At 43.8% G+C, this 12,500-nt stretch overlaps 1 protein-coding gene across 3 annotated transcripts in view; it reads right to left on the reverse strand.

The window, feature by feature from the left end:
• Positions 1 to 12,500, reverse strand: part of LOC311148344 (AP-4 complex subunit beta-1-like) — a 31,330-nt gene that overhangs the window by 7,958 nt on the left and 10,872 nt on the right. For all 3 annotated transcript variants that reach the window (XM_084185281.1, XM_084185280.1, XM_084185282.1), the window contains 5 exons: positions 7,057 to 7,155; positions 5,107 to 5,218; positions 4,188 to 4,271; positions 1,867 to 1,970; positions 1,324 to 1,531 (listed from right to left, as the gene is read on the reverse strand). In XM_084185281.1, coding sequence (XP_084041407.1) covers positions 1,324 to 1,531; positions 1,867 to 1,970; positions 4,188 to 4,271; positions 5,107 to 5,218; positions 7,057 to 7,155 — 607 coding nt within the window. The remainder of the gene's footprint in view (positions 1 to 1,323; positions 1,532 to 1,866; positions 1,971 to 4,187; positions 4,272 to 5,106; positions 5,219 to 7,056; positions 7,156 to 12,500) is intronic.

The raw sequence follows: 12,500 nt of genomic DNA on the forward strand, positions 1-12,500 counted from the left end.
GTAGGCCAGCCTAGTGTGGATCAGTACATATGCTGTAGGCCATCCCTAGTGTGGATCTGTACATATGCACAGTAGACAGCCCTAGCCCTAGTGAGGATCTGTACCTATGCAGTAGACCAGCCCTAGTGTGGATCTAGTACCTATGGCAGTAGACCAGCCCTAGTGTGGATCTGTACTATGCAGTAGACAGCCTCAGTAGGCCAGCCCTAGTGTGGATCTGTACCTATGCAGTAGGCCAGCCCTAGTGTGGATCTGTACCTATGCAGTAGGCCAGCCCTAGTGTGGATCTGTACCTATGCAGTAGACCAGCCCTAGTGTGGATCTGTACCTATGCAGTAGACCAGCCCTAGTGTGGATCTGTACCTATGCAGTAGACCAGCCCTAGTGTGGATCTGTACCTATGCAGTAGACCAGCCCTAGTGTGGATCTGTACCTATGCAGTAGGCCAGCCCTAGTGTGGATCTGTACCTATGCAGTAGGCCAGGCCTAGTGTGGATCTGTACCTATGCAGTAGACCAGCCCTAGTGTGGATCTGTACCTATGCAGTAGACCAGCCCTAGTGTGGATCTGTACCTATGCAGTAGACCAGCCCTAGTGTGGATCTGTACCTATGCAGTAGACCAGCCCTAGTGTGGATCTGTACCTATGCAGTAGGACCAGCCCTAGTGTGGATCTGTACCTATGCAGTAGACCAGCCCTAGTGTGGATCTGTACCTATGCAGTAGACCAGCCCTAGTGTGGATCTGTACCTTTGCAGGTAACCAATATGCAGTAGACCAGCCCTAGTGTGGATCTGTACCTATGCAGTAGACCAGCCCTAGTGTGGATCTGTACCTATGCAGTAGGCCAGCCCTAGTGTGGATCTGTACCTATGCAGTAGACCAGCCCTAGTGTGGATCTGACCTATGCAGTAGACCAGCCCTAGTGTGGATCTGTACCTATGCAGTAGACCAGCCCTAGTGTGGATCTGTACCTATGCAGTAGACCAGCCCTAGTGTGGATCTGTACCTATGCAGTAGACCAGCCCTAGTGTGGATCTGTACCTATGCAGTAGACCAGCCCTAGTGTGGATCTGTACCTATGCAGTAGGCCAGCCCTAGTGTGGATCTGTACCTATGCAGTAGGCCAGCCCTAGTGTGGATCTGTACCTATGCAGTAGACCAGCCCTAGTGTGGATCTGTACCTATGCAGTAGACCAGCCCTAGTGTGGATCTGTACCTATGCAGTAGACCAGCCCTAGTGTGGATCTGTACCTATGCAGTAGACCAGCCCTAGTGTGGATCTGTACCTATGCAGTAGACCAGCCCTAGTGTGGATCTGTACCTATGCAGTAGGCCAACAGTCGCCCCATCATGTCCTGTGTCTCAGCAGGTCTGGATAGGAACAGTCGTAGTGTTGCAGTGAGCAGCTCTGTCTTGACCTCCGCTGACACCTCACTCCTCACGCCGTCTATACAGTCCTCCAGCAGATAGGGGGCGCCACTCACTCTGTCGCCGTAGACACCTAGCAGCCACAGCAAGGCCACACGACCCTAAAACACACAGACACAATACATTACAACTCCCCCTAAGCCTAACCCACCCTGTCCCCATACACCAAGCAGCCACAGCAAGGCCCCACGACCCTAACACACAGACAGAGACACACACAGACAGGCAGACAGGACAGGCAGGCAGACAGGACAGACAGGCAGACAGGACAGACAGACAGAAGGGCAGAGACACACACAGACAGGCAGACAGGACAGGCAGGCAGAAGGGCAGAGAGGACAGGCAGACAGACAGGACAGGCAGGACAGACAGGCAGACAGGACAGGCAGGCAGACAGGACAGACAGGACAGAGAGGACAGGCAGACAGACACCTACCTGACTGTCCTGCAGCTTGTCGTCCCATCCTTCCAGAGCTGAACACACTGCGTCTCCACACTGAGGACACACCCACACTAAGTCCCTTAGTGTCTGGAGCACCGCTGGAGAGAATTACTCAATTAATAGATACATGAATAAATGGATGAATTACATTTTATTTTTGTGTCAATTGGCCCTTTGCGACCCATCCCTTATGGGATTACTTGACACCCTTTCAAAGTAAATTAATGTACAGAACAGTTCATTTGTGGCTTGTGTGTGTGTGTGTGTGTGTGAATGTTTGTTTGTACAGTGTGTGTGTGTGTGTGTGTGAATGTTTGTATAGTGTGTGTGTGTGTGTGTGTGAATGTTTGTTTGTACAGTCGTGGTCAAACGTTTTGAGAATGACACAAATACTAATTTTCACAAAGTCTGCTGCCTCAGTTTTGATGATGGTAATTTGCATATACTCCAGAATGTCATGAAGAGTGATCAGATGAATTGCAATTAATTGCAAAGTCCCTCTTTGCCATGAAAATGAACTTAATCCCAAGAAAAAATGTCCACTGCATTTCAGCCCTGCCACAAAAGGACCAGCTGCCATTATGTCAGTGATTCTCTCGTAAACACATGTGAGAGTGTTGACGAGGACAAGGCTGGAGATCACTCTGTCATGCTGATTGAGTTAGAATAACAGACTGGAAGCTTTAAAAGGAGGGTGGTGCTTGAAATCATTGTTCTTCCTCTGTTAACCATGGTTACCTGCAAGGAAACACGTGCCGTCATCATTGCTTTGCACAAAAAGGGCTTCACAGGCAAGGATATTGCTGCTAGTAACATTTTTAACATTTTAGTCATTTAACAGACGCGCTTATCCAGAGCGACTTACAGTTAAGTGAGTGCATAGATTTTCATACTGGACCCCGTGGGAATCGAACCCACAACCCTGGCGTTGCAAACGCCATGCTCTACCAAATGAGCTACACGGGACTAGTAAGATTGCACCTAAATCAACCATTTATCGGATCATCAAGAACTTCAAGGAGAGAGGTTCAATTGTTGTGAAGAAGGCTTCAGGGCGCCCAAGAAAGTCCAGCAAGCGCCAGGACTGTCTCCTAAAGTTGATTCAGCTGCGGGATCGGGGCACCACCAGTGCAGAGCTTGCTCAGGAACGGCAGCAGGCAGGTGTGAGTGCATCTGCACGCACAGTGAGGCAAAGACTTTTGGAGGATGGCCTGGTGTCAAGAAGGGCAACGAGGAAGCCACTTCTCTCCAGGAAAAACATCAGGGACAGACTGATATTCTGCAAAAGGTACAGGGATTGGACTGCTGAGGACTGGGGTAAAGTCATTTTATCTGATGAATCTCCTTTCTGATTGTTTGGGGCATCCGGAAAAAAGCTTGTCTGGAGACGACAAGGTGAGCGCTACCATCAGTCCTGTGTCATGCCAACAGTAAAGCATCCTGAGACCATTCATGTGTTGGGTTGCTTCTCAGCCAAGGGAGTGGGCTCACTCACAATTTTGCCTAAGAACACAGCCATGAATAGAGAATGGTACCAACACATCCTCCGAGAGCAACTTCTCCCAACCATCCAAGAACAGTTTGGTGACGAACAATGCCTTTTCCAGCATGATGGAGCACTTTGCCATAAGGCAAAAGTGATAACTAAGTGGCTCGGGGAACAAAACATCGACATTTTGGGTCCATGGCCAGGAAACTCCCCAGACCTTCATCCCATTGAGAACTTGTGGTCGATCCTCAAGAGGCGGGTGGACAACCAAAAACCCACAAATTCTGACAAACTCCAAGCATTGATTATGCAAGAATGGGCTGCCATCAGTCAGGATGTGGCCCAGAAGTTAATTGACAGCATGCCAGGGCGGATTGCAGAGGTCTTGAAAAAGAAGGGTCAACACTGCAAATATTCACTCTTTGCATAAACTTAATGTAATTGTCAATAAAAGCCTTCGACACTTATGGAATGCTTGTAATTATACTTCAGTATACCATAGTAACATCTGACAAAAATATCTCATAACACTGAAGCAGCAAACTTTGTGAAGACCAATACTTGTGTCATTCTCAAAACTTTTGACCACGACTGTATAGTGTGTGTGTGTGTGTGTGTGTGTGTGTGTGTGTGTGTGTACCACTAAGCAGGTAGTTTAGTGGTTAAGAGCGTTGTGCCAGTAACCGAAAGGTTGCTGCTTGTAATCCCTGAGCCGACTAGGTGAAAAATCTGTCGATGTGCCCTTGAGCAAGGCACTTAACCCTAATTGCTCCTGTAAGTGGCTCTGGATAAGAGCGTCTGCTAAATGACTAACATGTAAACGTACCAGAGGTGATGTGTTCTTGCTTCAGTCCCAGCAGTCCAGTGAGGATGGCCAGGCACCTGTCACTGTAGCTCCTCCCAATACCACCTGCAGAGAGAGAGAGCCATTACCATGAGCCCCTCCTCCCCAATACCACCTGCAGAGAGAGAGAGCCATTACCATGAGCCCCTCCTCCCCAATACCACCTGCAGAGAGAGAGCCATTACCATGAGCCCCTCCTCCCCAATACCACCTGCAGAGAGAGAGCCATTACCATGAGCCCCTCCTCCCCAATACCACCTGCAGAGAGAGAGCCATTACCATGAGCCCCTCCTCCCCAATTAAGGTGCCACCAACCCCCTGTGGTGTGTGTGTGTGTACCTATAGCGTTGATAGCAGTCTGTGAGGTCTCCGTGTTGACGTCAGTACTGTGGTGTGTGTGTGTGTACCTATAGCGTTGATAGCAGTCTGTGAGGTCTCCGTGTTGACGTCAGTACTGTGGTCTGTGTGTGTGTACCTATAGCGTTGATAGCAGTCTGTGAGGTCTCCGTGTTGACGTCAGTACTGTGGTCTGTGTGTGTGTACCTATAGCGTTGATAGCAGTCTGTGAGGTCTCCGTGTTGACGTCAGTACTGTGGTCTGTGTGTGTGTGTGTACCTATAGCGTTGATAGCAGTCTGTGAGGTCTCCGTGTTGACGTCAGTACAGTGGTGTGTGTGTGTGTGTACCTATAGCGTTGATAGCAGTCTGTGAGGTCTCCGTGTTGACGTCAGTACTGTGGTCTGTGTGTGTGTGTGTACCTATAGCGTTGATAGCAGTCTGTGAGGTCTCCGTGTTGACGTCAGTACTGTGGTCTGTGTGTGTGTGTGTACCTATAGCGTTGATAGCAGTCTGTGAGGTCTCCGTGTTGACGTCAGTACTGTGGTCTGTGTGTGTGTGTGTACCTATAGCGTTGATAGCAGTCTGTGAGGTCTCCGTGTTGACGTCAGTACAGTATCCTCTCAGCTCGTCCAGAACCATCGCCACGTTCTCATCATTCACCAACTCAACCAGCACCTTCAAATCAATCAATCACCCTAGACACAGTTAACTCAACCAGCAGCTTGAAATCAATCAATCACCCTAGACACAGTTAACTCATCATTCACCAACTCAACCAGCACCTTACAATCAATCAATCACCCTAGACACAGTTAACTCATCATTCATCAATCCAACCAACATATAAATAGCTACATTTACATTATAGTAAAAGTTACATTTAGCAGATGCTCTTATCCACATCCAATCAGTACATTCAACTGTTTAGTAGGGAAAACAACCACACCAATTAAATCAGCAATACATGTAATCATTCACTTCCTTACCTTATTGATTATTGTCATTTTAATATTAGCACACACACTCTGTTTGATGTAAGGGGGTTCAGCGTAGCCCTACCTGCATCTTGTTCTGTTTGATGTAAGGGGGTTCAGCGTAGCCCTACCTGCATCTTGTTCTGTTTGATGTAAGGGGGTTCAGCGTAGCCCTACCTGCATCTTGTTCTGTTTGATGTAAGGGGGTTCAGCGTAGCCCTACCTGCATCTTGTTCTGTTTGATGTAAGGGGGTTCAGCCTACCTGCATCTTGTTCTGTTTGATGTAAGGGGGTTCAGCGTAGCCCTACCTGCATCTTGTTCTGTTTGATGTAAGGGGGTTCAGCGTAGCCCTACCTGCATCTTGTTCGGTTTGATGTAAAGGGGTTCAGCGTAGCCCTACCTGCATCTTGTTCTGTTTGATGTAAGGGGGTTCAGCGTAGCCCTACCTGCATCTTGTTCTGTTTGATGTAAGGGGGTTCAGCGTAGCCCTACCTGCATCTTGTTCGGTTTGATGTAAAGGGGTTCAGCGTAGCCCTACCTGCATCTTGTTCTGTTTGATGTAAGGGGGTTCAGCGTAGCCCTACCTGCATCTTGTTCGGTTTGATGTAAAGGGGTTCAGCGTAGCCCTACCTGCATCTTGTTCTGTTTGATGTAAGGGGGTTCAGCGTAGCCCTACCTGCATCTTGTTCTGTTTGATGTAAGGGGGTTCAGCGTAGCCCTACCTGCATCTTGTTCTGTTTGATGTAAGGGGGTTCAGCGTAGCCCTACCTGCATCTTGTTCTGTTTGATGTAAGGGGGTTCAGCGTAGCCCTACCTGCATCTTGTTCTGTTTGATGTAAGGGGGTTCAGCCTACCTGCATCTTGTTCTGTTTGATGTAAGGGGGTTCAGCGTAGCCCTACCTGCATCTTGTTCTGTTTGATGTAAGGGGGTTCAGCGTAGCCCTACCTGCATCTTGTTCTGTTTGATGTAAGGGGGTTCAGCGTAGCCCTACCTGCATCTTGTTCTGTTTGATGTAAGGGGGTTCAGCGTAGCCCTACCTGCATCTTGTTCTGTTTGATGTAAGGGGGTTCAGCGTAGCCCTACCTGCATCTTGTTCTGTTTGATGTAAGGGGGTTCAGCGTAGCCCTACCTGCATCTTGTTCTGTTTGATGTAAGGGGGTTCAGCGTAGCCCTACCTGCATCTTGTTCTGTTTGATGTAAGGGGGTTCAGCGTAGCCCTACCTGCATCTTGTTCTGTTTGATGTAAAGGGGTTCAGCGTAGCCCTACCTGCATCTTGTTCTGTTTGATGTAAGGGGGTTCAGCGTAGCCCTACCTGCATCTTGTTCTGTTTGATGTAAGGGGGTTCAGCCTACCTGCATCTTGTTCTGTTTGATGTAAGGGGGTTCAGCGTAGCCCTACCTGCATCTTGTTCTGTTTGATGTAAGGGGGTTCAGCGTAGCCCTACCTGCATCTTGTTCGGTTTGATGTAAGGGGGTTCAGCGTAGCCCTACCTGCATCTTGTTCTGTTTGATGTAAGGGGGTTCAGCGTAGCCCTACCTGCATCTTGTTCTGTTTGATGTAAGGGGGTTCAGCGTAGCCGCAGAAGAAGCGTTTATAGTGTTCCCCCATGAGCCCAGGCTCAGAACGCAGCAGCAGCTAAAACACAAACATGACATAATTATTAACACTACATACACTGATTATTAACACTACATACACTGATTATTAACACTACATACACTGATAATTAACATTACATACACTGATTATTAACACGACATACACTGATTATTAACACTACATACACTGATTATTAACATTACATACACTGATTATTAACACGACATACACTGATTATTAACACTACATACACTGATTATTAACATTACATACACTGATTATTAACACGACATACACTGATTATTAACATTACATACACTGATTATTAACATTACATACACTGATTATTAACATTAAATACACTGATTATTAACACTACATACACTGATTATTAACATTACATACACTGATTATTAACATTAAATACACTGATTATTAACATTAAATACACTGATTATTAACATTACATACACTGATTATTAACACTACATACACTGATTATTAACACTACATACACTGATTATTAACACTACATACACTGATTATTAACACGACATACACTGATTATTAACACTACATACACTGATTATTAACACTACATACACTGATTATTAACACTACATACACTGATTATTAACACTACATACACTGATTATTAACACTACATACACTGATTATTAACACTACATACACTGATTATTAACACTACATACACTGATTATTAACACTACATACACTGATTATTAACACGACATACACTGATTATTAACACTACATACACTGATTATTAACACTACATACACTGATTATTAACACTACATACACTGATTATTAACACGACATACACTGATTATTAACATTACATACACTGATTATTAACACGACATACACTGATTATTAACATTACATACACTGATTATTAACACTACATACACCGATTATTAACACGACATACACTGATTATTAACATTACATACACTGATTATTAACACTACATACACTGATTATTAACACGACATACACTGATTATTAACATTACATACACTGATTATTAACACGACATACACTGATTATTAACATTACATACACTGATTATTAACACTACATACACTGATTATTAACACGACATACACTGATTATTAACACTACATACACTGATTATTAACACGACATACACTGATTATTAACACGACATACACTGATTATTAACATTACATACACTGATTATTAACATTAAATACACTGATTATTAACACGACATACACTGATTATTAACATTACATACACTGATTATTAACACTACATACACTGATTATTAACACGACATACACTGATTATTAACATTACATACACTGATTATTAACACGACATACACTGATTATTAACATTACATACACTGATTATTAACACTACATACACTGATTATTAACACGACATACACTGATTATTAACACTACATACACTGATTATTAACACGACATACACTGATTATTAACACGACATACACTGATTATTAACATTACATACACTGATTATTAACATTAAATACACTGATTATTAACACTACATACACTTATTATTAACATTAAATACACTGATTATGAACATTAGGAACAGTATGTACACTGAGTGTACAACACATTAAGGACACCCTTCCCAATATTGTGTTCAGAACAGCCTCCATTCGTCGGTTTGGTGGAGGAGGAATAATGGTCTGGGGCTGTTTTTCATGGTTCGTGCTAGGCCCCATAGTTCCAGTGACGGGAAATCTTAACGCAACAGCATACAATGACATTCTAGATGATTCTGTGCTTCCAACTTTGTGGCAACTGTTTGGGGAAGGCCCTTTCCTGTTTCAGCACGACAATGCCCCAACACACAAAGCGAGGTCAATATGGTTTGTGGTTTGTCGAGATCGGTGTGGAAGAACTTGACTGGCTTGCACAGAGCCCTGACCTCAACCCCATCTAACACCTTTGGGATGAATTGGAATGCCGACTGCGAGCCAGGCCTAATCGCCCAACATCAGTGCCCGACCTCACTAATGCTCTCGTGGTCCTCTGTAGCTCAGCTGGTAGAGCACGGCGCTTGTAACGCCAAGGTAGTGGGTTCGATCCCCGGGACCACCCATACACAAAAAGATGTATGCACGCACGACTGTAAGTCGCTTTGGATAAAAGCATCTGCTAAATGGCATATTATTATTATTATTATATTCTTGTGGCTGAATGGAAGCAAGTCCCAGCAGCAATGTTCCAACATCTAGTGGAAAGCCTTCCCAGAAGAGTGGAGGCTGTTATAGCAGCAAAGGGGGGGATCAACTCCATATTAATGCCCATGATTTTGGAATGAGATGTCCGACCAGCAGGTGTCCACATACTTTTGGCCATGTAGTGTATCTGTTTGTGCATATGGAACATTTCTGGGATCTTTTATTTCAGCTCATGAAACATGGGACCAGCGTTTCTATTTTTGTTCAGTATAGATAGAAAGGTGTGTGCTAGAACGGAGGATTAAAGACGACAGCTGCATATTAACCTGCACATACTGCAGTACAATCTTCTCTAAAAACAAATCACATTTTATTTGCCACATGCGCCGAATACAATCTTACAGTGAAATACTGACAAGCCCTTAACCAACAATGCAGTTTTAAGGAGAAAAAAAGAGTTAAGTAAAAAAAATAGATAAGTAAAAAATAAAAATAGCAAATAATTAAAGAGCAGCAGTAAAATAAAATAACAGTAGGGAGGCTATATACAGGGGGTACCGGTACAGAGTCAATGTGAAATAACAGTAGGGAGGCTATATACAGGGGGGTACCGGTGCAGAGTCAATGGGAAATAACAGTAGGGAGGCTATATACAGGGGGTACCGGGACAGAGTCAATGTGAAATAACAGTAGGGAGGCTATATACAGGGGGTACCGGTACAGAGTCAATGGGAAATAACAGTAGGGAGGCTATATATACAGGGGGGTACCGGTACAGAGTCAATGGGAAATAACAGTAGGGAGGCTATATACAGGGGGTACCGGTACAGAGTCAATGGGAAATAACAGTAGGGAGGCTATATACAGGGGGGTACCGGTACAGAGTCAATGGGAAATAACAGTAGGGAGGCTATATACAGGGGGTACCGGTACAGAGTCAATGGGAAATAACAGTAGGGAGGCTATATACAGGGGGTACCGGTACAGAGTCAATGGGAAATAACAGTAGGGAGGCTATATACAGCGGGTACCGGTACAGAGTCAATGGGAAATAACAGTAGGGAGGCTATATACAGCGGGTACCGGTACAGAGTCAATGGGAAATAACAGTAGGGAGGCTATATACAGGGGGGTACCGGTACAGAGTCAATGTGCGGGGGCACCGGTTAGTCGAGGTAATTGAGGTGATATGTACATGTGGGTAGAGTTGTACAATGTGATGTGCAATAAAATACCCAGAGTTTGATTTCCAAACCAGATGAATTCTCAAATAGCAGCTGTTGGGAAATGAATTTTGGAGTTTCAAATACTGAATGTTCAGTCAATGTGAGTATATTTAGTGTTCAGTCAATGTGAGTATATTTAGTGTTCAGTCAATGTGAGTATATTTAGTGTTCAGTCAATGTGAGTATATTTAGTGTTCAGTCAATGTGAGTATATTTAGTCTTCAGTCAATGTGAGTATATTTAGTGTTCAGTCAATGTGAGTATATTTAGTGTTCAGTCAATGTGAGTATATTTAGTGTTCAGTCAATGTGAGTATATTTAGTGTTCAGTCAATGTGAGTATATTTAGTGTTCAGTCAATGTGAGTATATTTAGTGTTCAGTCAATGTGAGTATATTTAGTGTTCAGTCAATGTGAGTATATTTAGTGTTCAGTCAATGTGAGTATATTTAGTGTTCAGTCAATGTGAGTATATTTAGTGTTCAGTCAATGTGAGTATATTTAGTGTTCAGTCAATGTGAGTATATTTAGTATATTGAGGTAGTTTACATGGTTAACTTCCCTACTGACCTTCTAAAGGTTGTCGGTGCCAATATCTCTGACTGAGGTTGACGGAGCCAATATCTCTGACTGAGGTTGACGGTGCCAATATCTCTGACTGAGGTTGACGGTGCCAATATCTCTGACTGAGGTTGACGGAGCCAATATCTCTGACTGAGGTTGACGGAGCCAATATCTCTGACTGAGTGTGAGACATGTTTTCCATAATGTACATTTGTAATGTATGCCAAGAGTGTGCAAAGCTGTCATCAAGGCAAAGGGTGGCTACTTTGAAGAATCTCCAATATAACATATATTTTGATTTGTTTAACACTTTTTTGGTCTTCACTATTATTCTACAATGTAGACAATAGTAAAAATAAAGAAAAACCCTTGAATGAGTAGGTGTCCAAACTTTTGACACATATATATATATATATATATACACACACATACATACAGTGCCTTGCAAAAGTATTCAGCCCCCTTGGCGTTTTCCTATTTTGTTGCATTACAACCTGTAATTTAAATGGATTTTTATTTGGATTTCATGTAATGGACATAAACAAAATAGTCCAAATTGGTGAAGTGAAAAAAAAAAAAAAAACTTGTTTCAAAAAAAAAAAAAAATATCAATAACGTAAAAGTGGTGCGTGCATATGTATTCACCCCCTTTGCTATGAAGCCCCTAAATAAGATCCGGTGCAACCAATTACCTTCAGAAGTCACATAATTAGTTAAATAAAGTCAACCTGTGTGCAATCTAAGTGTCACATGATCTCAGTATATATATGTACAAACACCTGTTCTGAAAGGCCCCAGAGTCTGCAACACCACTAAGCAAGGGGCACCACCAAGCAAGCGGCACCATGAAGACCAAGGAGCTCTCCAAACAGGTCAGGGACAAAGTTGTGGAGAAGTACAGATCAGGGTTGGGTTATAAAAAAATATCAGAAACTTTGAACATACCACGGAGCACCATTAAATCCATTATTAAAAAATGGAAAGAATATGGCACCACAACAAACCTGCCAAGAGAGGGCCGCCCACCAAAACTCACGGACCAGGCAAGGAGGGCATTAATCAGAGGGAAAAACAAAGAGACCAAAGATAACCCTGAAGGAGCTGCAAAGATCCACAGCGGAGATTGGAGTATCTGTCCATACGACCACTTTAAGCCACAGAGCTGGGCTTTACGGAAGAGTGGCCAGAAAAAAGCCATTGCTTAAAGAAAAAAATAAGCAAACACATTTGGTGTTCGCCAAAAGGCTTGTGGGACACACCCCAAACATATGGAAGAAGGTACTCTGGTCATATGAGACTAAAATTGAGCTTTTTGGCCATCAAGCAAAACACTATGTCTGGCGCAAACCCAACACCTCTCATCACCCCGAGAACACCATC

The sequence above is a fragment of the Coregonus lavaretus genome (assembly GCF_964263955.1).
Source record: "Coregonus lavaretus genome assembly, chromosome: 20".
Classification (NCBI taxonomy): domain Eukaryota; kingdom Metazoa; phylum Chordata; class Actinopteri; order Salmoniformes; family Salmonidae; genus Coregonus; species Coregonus lavaretus.